Source organism: Rana temporaria, chromosome 9 (genome assembly GCF_905171775.1).
Source record: "Rana temporaria chromosome 9, aRanTem1.1, whole genome shotgun sequence".
NCBI lineage: Eukaryota > Metazoa > Chordata > Amphibia > Anura > Ranidae > Rana > Rana temporaria.
In genome coordinates, this window is record NC_053497.1 from 128,268,120 (window position 1) to 128,283,959 (window position 15,840).

A 15,840-nucleotide genomic window follows, 5' to 3' on the forward strand; every position below is an offset into this window, starting at 1 on the left:
TGGGAGTAGGGGAGGTTTATACCGAGCTGGAAACAAATGTCTTTATTTGCTAGTATCAAAACCCTCCTGTAAGCAGTAGTATAAATATGATAGCCTCTGTATTCCTGTGTCCCTCTAGAAATAGTTTTTTTAGTAAGTATAAAAATGTCCTGATTTATAGTACCGTCGATCCACATTCCACACAAAGTAGATTTATGCGCAGCTTTCGCCTGTATTCCAGAAATATTCCGATAGGTTACCTTGCATATAAAGACTTTTTGTAGCAGGCACCATTAGCGTAGAAGGATGACATTTCTAAACTCCTTTTGAAAATACTAGTTGACTGGTAGTTATGCTGACCCTCTTACTCCAGTGCTTAGTCATTGACCCAGGAAATTGTATACCGGGTAAGAAAGCGAGAGACAAATTCGGATGTGCAAACCATTTCAGTGATTTAAAGCACTGATTAAGTTTTGGGTCTGCATGGCAGCCAGGTATCTAGCATTTTCAAAAGGGGGAAAATCATCTGCCTCTGTTTTCTTAGGAATAGGTTTCCTTTAATGTCATAGTTCAAGTGAGAACTAATTTTGTAATCTTTTCCAGCTGTAGAGGAGACCCGGGGCATTGAAGAAGAGCCAAGTCATTTGCCTTTGGTTGTATGTATTGACAAGCTTACCAAAATATACAAGACTGGAAAGAAACTTGCACTAAATAAACTGAGCTTGAATCTGCATGAGAACCAAGTAGTATCTTTCTTAGGCCATAACGGTGCAGGAAAAACCACCACCATGTAAGTTAAGTCAGGCATATGCTCTCTCTACTGCCTAACAGTGCCTAAGAAAGAATGGATTTTGTAACATTGTTCCCCTTACATACAGGTCTATCCTAACCGGCCTCTTTCCCCCAACCTCTGGATCAGCCACCATTTATGGACATGATATTCGCACAGAGATGAATGAGATCAGGAAGAGTTTAGGAATGTGTCCACAGCACAACGTGCTCTTTGACAAGTTGACAGTTGAGGAACACCTATGGTTCTACTCCCGGCTGAAAGGGATGGCAGAGGAGGCAATACGCAAGGAGATGGGCAAGTATGTATTAACTGATCCAGCTGCAGGTGACTGATTTGCTCTGTGAATATGCATATACGGTACAATAACCTAATTCACAACAGCCTAATGCTTGCAGTATTTTTATTTGCTTGTGATATCTCCTAAATTATCTTCATTTTTTTTACCAATTCATTAACACGCTATTGCAAATATTGCCTGAAATTACTGTATGTTTGCTTAAAACAGAACTCCAGCTAAATCATCTAATTACACAGCATTGAAATCCATATAGAGAAGCTAATTTACCTATCAAAGAATTTGTATTTTTTTTCTTCACCTAGCCTCGAGATTTACATAGCCGTGACACACAGTCAGCCAGCCTATTGACCTGACTTTTCCTTACTACAGTTTTGCCCAGGATTGGATAGTGAAAGAGTAGCAATAGACTGATGAGGTCATCTTTTATGCCCCGTACACACAATCGTTTTTTCCGGCGGTAAAAAGTCAGCCGGGAAAACAAAGGGGAAAACCGAGAACCTGCTCGGTAGCTGTTTCCCCCCTACACACGGCCGGTTTTCCTGGCAGGAAAACTGCCATGAGAGCTTTGGTCGGTAAACCCGGTCGTGTGTATGCTTCACCGCAGGCTTTCCCTATAGAAAAACTGCCGGCTTAAAAAACACCGGGTATCCGGCAGGAAAAAAGAAAACATGTTCTCATTTTTCCCGCCGGGATTCCCGGCGGTTTTCCTGTTGGGAAAACTGCCATGGAGGATACACACGGACAGTTTTCCTGGGAAAAATCTGTCATGGCAGTTTTCCGACGGGAAAACTGGTCGTGTGTACTCTCTCTTCCTGTCTACACTTATAGCAGAATTTGTAAGGGGGATTGCAGCAGTTTCAAATTAAATAAAATTCAGGAGTTTACGCTAGTTTTGTTTTCTAGTAAATTATTATTTTTTAATTCAATACTGCAATCGTTGTTTTTATTTTAGATCCTTCTTTTTTTATCTTCTCTAGGAATAGTCCTATTATTTAAGTTTAGTTGCACAGTGTTACAATATTTTTTGTTTACAAACTTTTTTATTTGGTACAAAATGGTGGTACAAAAAGCAAAATGGCATACAAAAAAGAGTACACATAAGAAAATGTCCAGGAAATTGTCAAAAAATTTACAATAGTAAACTATACAAATCTTATGTAACATTAATAAAACATAGTTCTAAAGAGTAGAGAATTAAGATGAGGGTCAAAAAGTAGATATAAAGCCATAAGTGTTATTAGGATAAACAGATCAGCAAAAGGAATTATGCGATTTAGATGGGATTAAAGAAAGTAGCAGAATGTTCAAACCATGGGTCCCATTTTTTATTATATATATGGATCCAATTTTGAACAATATTTTAAGCCAGGTTAGGATCAAGAGAACAAGTAAAAAGTGTGCGTTGTTCAGCTACAGGCTTCAGTAATGAAAATGTTATATTTATGTAGCACAACACCCGAAGGAGCTGCTGGTTTGTTTTGGGTGGCGCGTTACCTCTGTATCTCCGCCGTCTAGGATACTTGATGAGAGTTGTAGTAAAGGGAATGTCCACACAACAGGTGTCTTTTCTGTGCTTTTATTACCCAACAGGGTAAAATGATAGAAGTAAATGAAAGGTGAAGAGATAGCAAAATGGAAGATAGCAAATTCAGGTGTAACTGGATAGGGAAACAGTCCTGCTTCCAACGAAAATTCCACATCCCCAATCTAGCCAGTGCATCTGGACAGGCCTCTATCACCAGCCTGGCAGCCAGAGTGTCACTCGAATTTAGGATTAAGTCTCTGCCACAGACCCTCCTAAAGGTTGGAGACAATTATGGTCCGGAATCCTCTTTCAGTAGATTCAGCACCTGGATCTCCTTCAGGTGGTTTTGGTCAAATTAGCAACTGACAGGCGACCAACATCCAGCCTCTCAGAAACCAAGGTTGTCCTCCAATGAATGGACAGGCCCCTCCTGAAACACCAGCCTCGGTATCCTTCGGACAGACTCCTCATCGGTCAGCTTCCTCCAATTGGACAGACAGCTCAGGACCACCTCCAGATTGGGGACCCAGTCAATCACTGGGTCCGCACAGCAGATAAATTTCTCCGGGCCAACGTGGTCCCGGAAAACAGGAACACTACGACACACGCACACCGCGGCCAGGAGGGCCATTTGCGGGAGTGTCGTGGAATGGCTACCCCAATGGTGGGCGCCACACGAGGGAAGACCCCAAGAAAAATGGCGTCTGCCCTAAATACCCCTCCCCAGCATGCACAGCGAGGCGGCCACCCTCCTGATTGGCTGCTGGCGAGAAATATCCAACCGCACTTGACTCCACTGCTGCCACCTATCGTCCCGGGCAGAACTCACTCCCCCAACGACAGTATGTACAGTCAGCACAGCCAAAGCTATAACAGAGGCCCCAAATTTAAACAATTAGACTGGTTCAGAGCCAACTATTTCTCTGAACTTCCCCTAAATTTCCAATAGCATCGGTTTTGAACATAGCCATGCGCTACATTTAGAGCTTTATATTATATATGAAGAGTAAGCAGATATTTGAGAGATAGGATTTGTACATTCTTCTAGGGATGATTAGAAGTTTTTTAATGGATTGTAAACTTGTCTCTGTTGGGTAGGTCCCCACAAATACAGGTCATTGTTTGAATGTCTGATAATGTTTTACCAACATTATAAGTGGATATATCTTATATTATTTTAGGATGATTGAGGACTTAGAATTATCCAACAAACGTCATTTCTTAGTCCAGACGCTTTCTGGAGGAATGAAGAGAAAGCTGTCTGTTGCCATTGCTTTTGTTGGAGGATCAAAAGCGGTCATTTTGGATGAGCCAACTGCTGGTGTCGATCCATATGCGAGAAGGGCGATCTGGGATCTTATTCTGAAATATAAACAAGGTACCTATCAAACACCCGCTTTTACATTTTGTTATTGTCCATTAAACTGTAACCTACAGTGAGATATCTTGTAACCCGCAGGCCACACGATTCTTCTTTCAACACATCACATGGATGAGGCTGATTTACTAGGTGACCGTATTGCCATTATTTCCCATGGAAAGCTAAAATGCTGCGGATCACCGCTGTTTCTGAAAAGCACCTATGGAGATGGCTACAAATTGACTGTGGTCAAAAAGCAAAGCAGCCCAGGTTAGTAACAAGGGGTTCATGGGCTGGGAGGATTTTTGTTAAAGAAGACCATGCAGGATTAAAGCTGAATTTTTCAGGTATGGATATTTTTACATAGTTTCATTGGTTCAGCCTGGAACAATGTAGCTGTGCATAAACCATAACTGGGCGAAGATTCTAGAACAGTGTTTCTCAACTCCAGTCCTCAAGGCGCCCCAACAGGTCAGGTTTTCAGGATTACCCTAATCACCTGTGCGAACTAATGGAAAGCCTGAAAACATGACCTGTTGGGGCACCTTAAGGACTGGACTTAAGAATCACTGCTCTAGAAGCTGTAAATCACTGTAGTAGACACTGCTACTACAGTGATCTCAACTATCTTTCAGGTCCTGTGCCAAGTAGCTGCACTGCTGCTTACTGCACACAGGGGTGCCATTCAGAGAGCACTTTGCTTTTGCTCAATAAAAGCATTCTCTGATTGGACTAGGTAGAGATCATTATGTCACCTTTCTACCTCTCCACCTCATCCAGTGAGAATGCTTTGTATTCAATTGGAAAACGAAAACCTTCTCTTATTACATTCCAAGAAGGAGGGGGGACTGGGTGTTCCGCAATTCTCTAAATACTATCAGGTGGCCCAACTGGCGCTACTCCTGAAATACCATGCAACCCGAAATGTACCACTCTGGGTTGGCCTAGAAACAATAGATTTAGACCCCCTTTCAATCGATAATATCCTATCCATGATTAGAAATCTAGTTGCCCAACACTCTTTATCACTCTGGGACAGGGTGAAATGCGCTTACTGTCCTTGCACAATCCCATGCTTTTCTTCATGTGCAATCCAGCCTTCTATCCTGCATTTGTCTCCCCTCTGGCTCCAATTTGAGCTGGCTTTGAAAATGAACAGTTTCGCTACATGCAGATGAGATATTTATTTTAGATGAACTTAAGAGCCCACCAAGAGATCCACATGTGAACATTTATGCTTTTCTGACCCCCATGTCAAGGGTGTAATCTCACAACTTTATGGTTGTCTATTATCAGGCCTAACAACCTCCCCCACGACTTATGTCGCTCCCTGGACAGCTAAATTATCTATAATCCTGATACCGGAGGAATGGTCTAATGTCTGGGTAACCACCCATACATCTTTGCAAAATATAGCAGCACAAGAAACCAATTATAAGGTACTGTTTAGATCAGGGGTGTCAAACTTAATTTCATCGTGGGCCGCATCAGCATTACAATTGTCCTTAAAAGGGCCGGTTGTATCTGTAAGATTAGATGTCCAGTACATCTCCTCCCCTTACATTAGATGTCAAGAGCCACCCCACCATCAGAAGTTGAATCCCCCACTCTCCCTTACATCACCTTTCCTTATGCTGTTGCTGGGAAGAAGCTGGATGTATTGCTTGAAAGCAGAAAGTAGGGGTCTGGAGGAGGACCAGAGCTCTTCTGCAGCCTGAAGAGAGGTGGAAGGGCCACATGAAATGGCTTGGAGGGCCGGATTTGGCCCGTGGGCCTTGTGTTTGACACCTGTGGTCTAGACGGTACCTTGTCCCCTCAAGAATAGCATAATATGTTCCAGGTTGCTCCGCCCTTTGCTTCAGAAAATGTGGTGGACCAGGGACAAATTTGTACGTTTGGTGGGCCTGCCCCCTGGTGAGCTCTTTTTGGTCGAAGATCTTTTGAGTTCTCAACTGTTTATTTGATACAACACTGCAACCTGACCCTCCATGTTGCTGTACTGAACCATAACGCCCCAAACCTGACCAAAGCCCAGTTTAAAATCTTACTCCAAATCACGGCAGCAAAGCAAACTATAGCAAAATCCTGGAAAAACTCCTGCCTCTGTGTTTTGGCCATTTAGCACAGAGATACCCAGGCAATGAAACATGCCAAAATTTAAGACACGCTGCATGTCAGAATCCACACATATTTAACTTCTTACCACAACGCCGGAGATGATGCACGTAGCTGGCGGCTGCAATGTCTGCCAGCCACACACGATTACTCCACAGAGAGCCAGAATGGGGATCTCTGTATGTTAACTAACAGATCCTGTTCTGACAGGGGAGTAGAGATATCTGCTGTTCCTAGTGATTAGGAACAGCGATTCACTACAGTCACTACACTCCCCCCCGTTAGAAACGCCTCCCTAGGACACACGTAATTCCTTGATCGCCCCGGAAACCCTGGGTAGACCACTTTCCTCCTCCTGATTTTGATATAACCGTATTGGAGTCTTGATTCTTTATGTTGATTGCTCTTTATAGCAGTACACAGGGCCAATTACCATGCTAACCCACCCTGCCAGATCTTGCATGTGATTATCGCTAGTGGCTTGCATCGGCTCTGCTGGGAGAATACAATGGCTTGGCAGGAGGCATTCCCCTGTTAACACTGTCTGTTTTGATGGGGAAAATATTGGAAATTTCTTTCCTGTTACCACGGGTTGCAGAAAATAAAATTGTACCAGGTATGGGCTGCTTAGAGGTTCAGCAGGAACTGGCCGAGAATCAAACCATCTATGGCTGGCCCTAGCAAAAAACAGTACAAATTCTGGATGAAACCTCCGCATACTGCTATATACCCCTTCAAGCAAACTATGTAATGGAAAAACAGGGATTTTTAGTTCACACATATTGCAATACAAAGTTGGGAGCACAAAATTGTCTAAAATTTCTTGCTATGCTGTCGCCTTAAGAGTTCTCTTTACTGGAACTAAGCCCAATCCCTGAAAAACAACCCCACACCATAATCCCCTCTCCACCAAATGATTTGGACCAGTGCACAAAGTAAGGTCCTTAACTACTTAAGGACCGCCTCCTGCACATATACGTCCGCAGAATGGCACGGCTGGGCACAAGCACGTACCTGTACGTCCTCTTTAAGTGCCCAGCCATGGGTCGCGAGCCCCCGGAGTCCCGCGATCACCCCCCGGAGCTGAAGAACGGGGGAGCTTCCCCGTTCTTCACTGTGGCGCTGTCATTGATCTTCTGTTCCCTGATATAGGGAAAGACGATCAATGACGTCACACATCCAGCCCCACCCCCCTACAGTTAGAAACACATATAAGGTCACACTTAACCCCTTCAGCGCCCCCTAGTGGTTAACTCCCAAACTGCAATTGTCATTTTCACTGTAAACAATGCATTTTTATAGCATTTTTTTTCTGTGAAAAAGACAATGGTCCCAAAAATGTGTCAAAATTGTCCGATGTGTCCGCTATAATGTTGCAGTCATGAAAAAAATTGCTGATCGCCGCCATTAGTAGTAAAAAAAATAATAAAAATGCAATAATCTATCCCCTATTTTGTAAACGCTATACATTTTGCGCAAACCAATCGATAAACGCTTATTACAATTTTTTTTTTACCAAAAATAGGTAGAAGAATACGTATTGGCCTAAACTGAGGAAAAAAAATGTTTTTTTAATGTATTTCTGGGGGATATTTATTAAAAAAAAGGGAAAAAATATTGCATTTTTTTCAAAATTGTCGCTCTATTTTTGTTTATAGTGCACAAAATAAAAACTGCAGAGGTGATCAAATACCACCAAAAGAAAGTTCTATTTGTGGGGAAAAAAGGACGCCAATTTTGTTTGGGAGCCACATCGCACGACCGCGCAATTGTCAGTTAAAGCGACGCAGTGCCGAATCGCAAAAACTGGCCAGGTCCTTTACCTGCATTTTGGTCCGGGTCTTAAGTGGTTAAAGACATGGATGAGCGAGTTTGGGATGGAGGAACTTGACTGGCCTTCACAGTCCTGACCACAACCCAATAGAGCACTTTTGGGATCGAGACTTCGAGCCAGGCCTACTTGTCCACATCAGTGCCTGACCTCACAAATGTGCTTCTGGAAGAATGGTCAAACATTCCCATAGACACACTCCTAAACCTTGTGGACAGCCTTTCCAGAACTGTTGAAGCTGTTATAGCTGCAAATGGTGGGCCTGAACCCTAGGGACTAATGCCGCGCACAGACGGTCGTTTTATGCGATATTAAAAAACGATGTTTTTAAAAACGTCAATTTAATTGACCGTGTGTGGGACAAAACGTCGTTTTATGTCTTCTAAAAAACGAGAAAAAAAAATTGAAGCATGCTTCAATTTTATGTGTCGTTTTTCAAAACGTCGTTTTTTACTTCACAGAAATTGACCGTGTGTAGCAAAAAACGACGTTTTTACACCCGCGCATGCCCAGAAGCTAGTTATAAAGCGAGCTTCAATGGAAAAACGTGGTGAACGTAACCTCGCTTTGCTAGAGCACTGTGAAAAAACGATGGTGTGTAGGCAACATCGTTTTTGAAAATTGAAGTTTCAAAAACGTCGTTTTTTACTTCACAGAAAACGTAGTTTTTTTACATCGCATAAAACGACCATCTGTACGCGGCATAAGACTGGGATGCCATTAAAGTTCATGTGCGTTTAAAGGCAGGTGTCCCAATACTTTTAGTAATATAGCGTATCTTTGCCTGCTTTATGCCTGATTTTTGAAAGATGCTGAGAAGTTTCTTTTTCTCTACCCCAACTCTACTTGGCAGATATCAGCCATACACCCAATTCATGCATCCGCCCCTGCTCAGAGCCAAGAGTGACTCGGTTTATTAAGAAGTATGTGACCTCCTGCTTGCTGGTCTCCGACACAAATACTGAGCTGTCGTACATCCTCCCCAGCGAATCCGTTAGGAAAGGCTGCTTTGAACGCCTCTTCCAGGTAAACAGGTTTCTGTATTTATACTGAAGACATATCACAGCAATATTTACTCTCCACCCCCCCAAGGAATTTCCAGTTTAATGTCCCTACCACAATAGTCCTTTATGGCAAAATGGATACGATAAGGTCAATAAACCAACCAGTAAATTCAAAATTATGGGGAGAAACCAAAACAGATGCAGAAGACCCACAGAAAGATAGGAAGAACATACAAACTCAATGCAGATAATGATCTTAATGGGATGCCGTGGTCTTTAGTAGACTGGAGAAGAGTCTTAAACTGAGCCTGTGCTTTGCCCATGGAGAGAAAAGAAACTGGTTGAATTAATTCCCCATTCCCCAGTTGCACATATTTTTGTTTACAGTGCTGCAATAACTTAGCTGTGACCCCAGCTGTAACTGTGCTGTATCTGCGCAGACTTCAATTGGAGTAGTCAGCCTCTTAAGCCCTGTACACGCGATTGGATATCTGATGAAGCTGACTTTCATCAGTCGTGCCTACACACCATCGGTCAAAAATCTGACAGTGTCCAAAAGCGGTGACGTAAAACACTACGACGTGCTGAGAAAAATTAAGTTCAATGCTTCCGAGCACGTCGTCTTGATTCTGAGCATGTGTGGACTTCCACACAGACGATCGTTTTTTTTTTCTATTGATTTTTTTTATCCATAGGAACATTTTAAAACCTGTTCTATTTTTTTCACCGATGGAAAACAAACCGATGGCGCCCACACACTATCGGTTTGTCCAATGAAAACGGTCCATCGGTCCGTTTTCATCAGACAAACAGATCGTATGTACAGGGCTGGAGTTTGACCAGCACTGTATTTTGGGAAATTACCTCAACATTATTTTAGAAAATAGAAAGCCATTTCTGTAAGATAAATAATTATTAGGTCTCAATGCCTATAACAGTCATAAACAAAAGAATTATAAAACACTAAAAACTAAATCATCTTTAAGCATAGACACTATTTGGGGATCTTGGTTACAGAAGAGCTATCATTAAATATTTTTGTCTTTTAATTCCCTAGGGGACCAAATGCATGCAACACTTGGTCCTGTTAAAATGTGTCCCTTAGTTTCGAAGTAGAGTGGTTAGACAGGTTAGGCAGTGCTGATGGTGTATTCATATTAATGACATATCACTCAGCTTAGAGAGAGGACTTGGCTCTGTGCTGGATATATTTCCCCCACAGGAACGCCAATAATTTGGACTTCAAAAGGCATTGGAGATACAGTCATCATTAAGAGGTCTGTTTAGGGGACAACGGGCCACTAGTCAGAATGGAACCAAGTGCTATATGCAAATGGTCCCCTGGGTAGTTAAACTTTTTATTGTTATTTTTTTAAATTGTATTTCTGTTAATGGGTTATATTTAGAAACCTGACTAGCTTTGCCATTAAAAACAACATAAGTTTTCACCTGCAGTGGATCTAATGTGCTCTATGTGTCTGGTAGCACCTGGAGCAAAATCTTGATGAGTTAGACCTGACCAGTTTTGGGCTGATGGACACAACTTTAGAAGAAGTTTTCCTCAAAGTGTCTGAAGAGGACCAGTCTCTAGAGAACAGCGATGCAGGTTAGGATTGAGCTATTGTAGTGACACATTTAGTTTCCTTTTGCATGGTCCTTTTTTAATGTGCCACTGTGTTTCTGCTTGTAGATATGAAAGAATCCCAGAAGGATACATTAAGACCAGTCCTCCAGCCAGAAGGCAGCATGGAGCCTGCACAATTGACTGATGTTCTTGAAAAGCCAGAAGTGGAACTCAATAACTTTGCGGCTGGAAATTTCCCTAGCTCCTTGCACTCTGGCTCCTCCTCTTCTGTAGGTTCTGTGCGTGGGGAAGAAGGCGGGGCCTATGCTGAATTCTATGGTGACTACTCACCTTTGTTTGATAACTCGCAGGATGCAGAATGCCTCAGTCTACATGGTAAGTGAAGAAAACCATCTCAGTTTCATCCCCTTTACAAAACAAAACCAATATTATGGCAATAAAGGTAGACACATATGTTGCAATCCTTTCTTACTTTTTACGTTTTATGTATATTTTAATGTGTGATATTGTACTTATATTGCTACAATAGACAGAATAAAAAAAAAAAGATGTAGAATTTAAGTTTACATGTTAAGATTATGGGGCGTTTACACTTGCGTTTAGTGTACATTGTCACTCTGGTAAGTGATAGGTTGACTCATCCCTACACCTGTCTTAAAGTAATACTAAAGTACATTTTTGGGGGTTTCAAAATAACAAACATGTTATACCTACCTGCTCTGTGCAGTGGTTTTGCACAGAGCAGCCAAGATATTCCTCTTCTCTGGCCCCTCCCTCCTGTTGAGCATCCCCACAGCAAGCAGCTTGCTATGGGGGCACCCGAGCCGAGCCACAGCTCCGTATGCCCATTTAGACATGGAGCCATGGCCCGGCCCCTGCCTCCTCTCTCTCCTGATTGGTTCACTGACCTTGATTGACAGCAGCAGGAGTCAATGGCGCTTTGCTGCTGCCTCAACCAATGGGAAGGTAGAGTCCTGGACAGCTGAGTCTCTTGTGCAACATCACTGGATCAAGATGGGTCTCAGGTAAGTACTAGGGTGGCTGCTGCACACAGAAGGCTTTTTATCTTAATGTATAGAATGCATTAAGATAAAAAAAACTTCTACCTTTACAACCACTTTAATCCTTTGAAAGACATCAGCAGAATATTTGTGGCATAGTCCCATTCTAAAGGAATGGCTTGCGTAAAACTGCAGCCTAACCGCCTATTTTTACTGCCCTCAAAACAAGGATTATTTTCATATACACAAAGAAGATGACTGTGCAATCACATTAACTGTGAAAGAGCGCTATGAAAATCTGTAGTAAAGTCCATACAACATCTATAGGCCCATGATAAAACGCCCAAGATGCAAATAAAAGTCGTACTGATAAAAGTGGAAATAAAAACCAACTAGGGGTGGATTTTTTATAACTGGAGAATGCAAAATCTGATGCAGCTCTGCATAGAAATCGGATTTCAATTTTTTTTTGTCAAAGCTTATTTGAACAAGCTGAAGTTAGAATCTGATTGGCTTCCATGCAGAGTTGCACCAGATTTTGCACTCTCCAGTTTTAGTAAATCAGCCCCCCCAGTCACTAATCCCATAGGAGAGCAGCTTACCGTCACAATCCACTTCCGAGATTAATGGAAGGTCTGAAAGCATTTTTGTATAATCCACTCCGGACTGCCTTTCTCCTATAGGACTTCCACAGATGAAACTCATACGTTTAACGTGGGTTCCCCGTGATGACATTGGCTTGGGTGCTTTTGAGCTATGGGTGCCAGAGTGTGAGTTTGTAGCATCTTTTGGGATTTTTGAGACGCTCACACTACTTCTGCCTATGTGATTTGCAACCCTTTAGTTTTTATTAAAGAATTTGTAAGTGGTACTTCAATATTGTTAGCCTTTTTTCCATGCATATTGGATTTCCATCTTGAGGTGTCCATCTGTAATCCAGATTCATATAGGAGCATGATAGCCTAGAAAAGATTCTACAAAAGCACTTTCAGACCTTCCAATAATCTGGGAGGTCGATTGTGATGGTGAGCTACTCTACTATAGGAGTAGTCACTGCGTGTTTTTAATTTCTACATTATTAGCACAACAGTGGCAGAAAGGTTTTTTATTTGCATCTTGGATGTTATTTCATTAACTTTACATATCTCTTCTGCAATAAGAAACCTGCATGATTGCCGTTTTTGAAAGCGAGACTTTAGTTCCGCTTTAATAAGTGGTTAGTGTCCGGTTTTATTCTGTTGCAGTTTGGCTTTCGAGCTTTGGTCTCAAATCTGCGGGCCGGGGGCCAGATGTGGCCCTTTGTTTGCCTGTTTCAGGCCCCTGAGGCTCTGTTCCTCTCAATGAAAAGAGATACAATTTCTCCCACTGACACCAACTATGGGGCACCATTCTTTCTACTGACACCAACTATGGGGCACCATTCTTCCTACTGACACCAATGATGGGGTACTATTCTGCCTACTGACACCAATGATGGGATACTATTCTGCCTACTGACACCAATGATGGGGTACTATTCTTTCTACGGATACCAATAATGAGCCACTAATGGTGTACTTTTGCTTCCACTATAAATCATGGGGGTACTATTCTCACTGACACCAACAATGCGGCACTATTTCTCCTACGGACACCAACATCTGGCCCCACTAAAGTCTGAAGGACAGTAAACTGGCCCTTTTTTAAAAGACCCCTGCTTTAGAAAAATGAAGAATTTATTATTTAAGCTGTAACCTTGTAATATGTTGCATAATCTGTCTTGCTGCTCCTGTTTAGCATTGCCTTGTTGTTTGACAGAATTGATCAATTTCCCCCAAAGAGTCCCTGAATGGAAGTAGCTTAGCCCCTAAATCTCAAGCAAAATAAATGACTAAGCCATTTTTGACCCATCTTATTGCAGCTAGATCAATGATTTTTAAATAAATAAGATGGTCATTTTAGAAAATCTGTTGTGTATTTGGCTTTTAGATCCTGAGGAAGAGGAACAAATTTCTGATGGACAGGGAAGCTACAAGCTAGAAGGCTCTTGGTTAAAACTACGCCAGTTTCATGGGTTGATTGTGAAGCGTTTCCACTGCGCCAAGAGGAACACCAAAGCTCTATTCTCGCAGATCCTTCTCCCAGCATTCTTTGTGTGTGTTGCAATGACCGTGGCTCTGTCTGTTCCTGAGATTGGTACGTAGACCTGGATGTTTGCCAATTTACAGTTACAGATTTCTATTGTTGTCCTACAGTCCTGATTGTGTTTATATGGATGTCGACTGAATATTGCTTACATACTGCTCAACCTGTTTTTTTTTTCCTTAGGTGACCTCCCCCCTCTTATTCTCTCCCCATCTCAGTATCACAACTATACTCAGCCCAAGGGGAATTTTGTACCATATGCCAATGAGGAGCAGCCAGAATACAGGTGATGTTCTCAGGCCGGGAATATAGGCTGAAACCTGTCCTTTTTGCAGGTCACATGCTTAGTTATGTTTATGATGCTTTTCTTTACGTCCACCGATTTTAGACTTTTATATCCTAGCAAGATGGATCTCAATGTAAACTTGTGTGGTTTTTCTGTTAAAAAATAAATAAAAAATGTATGGTTTGTGGATAGGGTTGCCACCTTTTCTCCAAGCCAAACCCGAACATTTTAGCGGCATTCAGAGTGCGGGGTTCAGGAGTGCGTTATGTTCAGGAGTGCGTTTATGCACAGAGTGCGGGGTTCAGGAGTGCATTATGTACAGAGTGCAAGGTTTAGGAGTGCGTTACATTCAGGAGTGCAGGGTTCAAGAGTGCGTTATGTTCAGGAGTGCGTTATGTTCAGGAGTGCGTTATGTTCAGGAGTGCGTTATGTTCAGGAGTGCGTTATGTTCAGGAGTGCGTTATGTTCAGGAGTGCGTTATGTACAGAGTGCGTTACGTTCAGGAGTGCGTTATGTACAGAGTGCGTTACGTTCAGGAGTGCGTTACGTTCAGGAGTGCGTTACGTTCAGGAGTGCGTTATGTACAGAGTGCGTTATGTACAGAGTGCGTTACGTTCAGGAGTGCGTTAGGTAAAGAGTGCAGGGTTCAGGAGTGCATTATTACAGAGTGCAGGGTTCAGAAGTGCATTACGTTCAGAGGATGGGGTTCAGGAGTGCGTTACATTCAGAGTGCGGGGTTCAGAATGCAGGGTTCAAGAGTGCGTTATGTACAGAGTGCGTAGTTCAGGAGTGCGTTATGTACAGAGTGCGGGGTTCAGGAGTGTGTTATGTACAGAGTGCGGGGTTCAGGAGTGCGTTATGTACAGAGTGCGGGGTTCAGGAGTGCTTTATGTACAGAGTGCGGGGTTCAGGAGTGCATTATGTACAGAGTGCGGGGTTCAGGAGTGCGTTATGTACAGAGTGCGAGGTTCAGGATTGCCTTACATACAGAGTGCAGGTGTGCATAAATCACAGGCCAGTTTATTACTTCCCTGTACCAAGCTCTGTCCCCAAATTTCTGCCCCCCCCCAGTGCAGAATGCCCCCCTCTCTCTTTTTCCCCGACCATTCTCCTCCTCCCTGTCTAGTGCACAGCACTTATCTACACCACAGAAGAGAACAGAAGTACTGTATCTTACCCCATGTCAGGCTGCCGGCGTGGGCTTCGGGAGATGCTGCCGGTGCGAGGCTGGAGTGTGCATACCCCGCCTCTGCTTCTCCTTCTCTGTTGTAGATACAGGGAGAGCAGGGAGGGTTGTGTGCGCGGCCGGGAGAGAAGCAGCAGCAGCGACAATCTAGGAAGTTTCCTTAAAGCCAGAGTTTGATGTTTTCCTTCCCCATGCATCCGAGATCATTGAGGCGGCTGGGGGGGAGAGAGAGGGCAGAGAACACAGAAAGGCGCTGCGCAGAAACAGAAGTCGCGCACTGGCTAACATTGCCAGAACAGATTTATGTGACGGTTAGGTCTGAAGGCATGCTGTGTGCCCGGGTTTCCGGTGGAGGCAAACCCGGGCATAAGTGTCAAAACCCGGACTGTACGGGTCAATCCCGTACAGGTGGCAACCCTATTTGTGGAACTGTTTTTTTTTTTTTAAAGGTGCAAGCTCTGAGGCTGCTCTAATGATCTTGGGCTCTCTAGGGTTTTGCTGACCTGGAGTAAAGTCTGAAAAGAGTTTTCACCTCTAAAAACAATTCAGCAATGTCAGCGTCCACATTTCTATCATTACAGGTCCTCTTTAATAAATGAGGACGTAGATCTATCCTAATTTGCACTGTTATTGTACTTGTACACTAGTTGGAGTGCATGCATGTTTATCTATTTCAGCATTTTTGGGAACAATAATTTGATCCAGTATGTTTTGCCCGAGCATTCATAAGCGAGCACTGTTATTTCACTATGA

At 43.0% G+C, this 15,840-nt stretch overlaps 1 protein-coding gene across 5 annotated transcripts in view; it reads left to right on the forward strand.

Annotated features, from left to right (window-relative positions):
* The window catches only part of ABCA2 (ATP binding cassette subfamily A member 2), a 264,957-nt gene that overhangs the window by 190,579 nt on the left and 58,538 nt on the right, over positions 1–15,840 (forward strand). For all 5 annotated transcript variants that reach the window (XM_040324468.1, XM_040324469.1, XM_040324471.1 and 2 more), the window contains 9 exons: positions 583–769; positions 858–1,070; positions 3,777–3,973; positions 4,055–4,225; positions 8,755–8,927; positions 10,391–10,511; positions 10,596–10,865; positions 13,460–13,666; positions 13,799–13,901. In XM_040324468.1, coding sequence (XP_040180402.1) covers positions 583–769; positions 858–1,070; positions 3,777–3,973; positions 4,055–4,225; positions 8,755–8,927; positions 10,391–10,511; positions 10,596–10,865; positions 13,460–13,666; positions 13,799–13,901 — 1,642 coding nt within the window. The remainder of the gene's footprint in view (positions 1–582; positions 770–857; positions 1,071–3,776; positions 3,974–4,054; positions 4,226–8,754; positions 8,928–10,390; positions 10,512–10,595; positions 10,866–13,459; positions 13,667–13,798; positions 13,902–15,840) is intronic.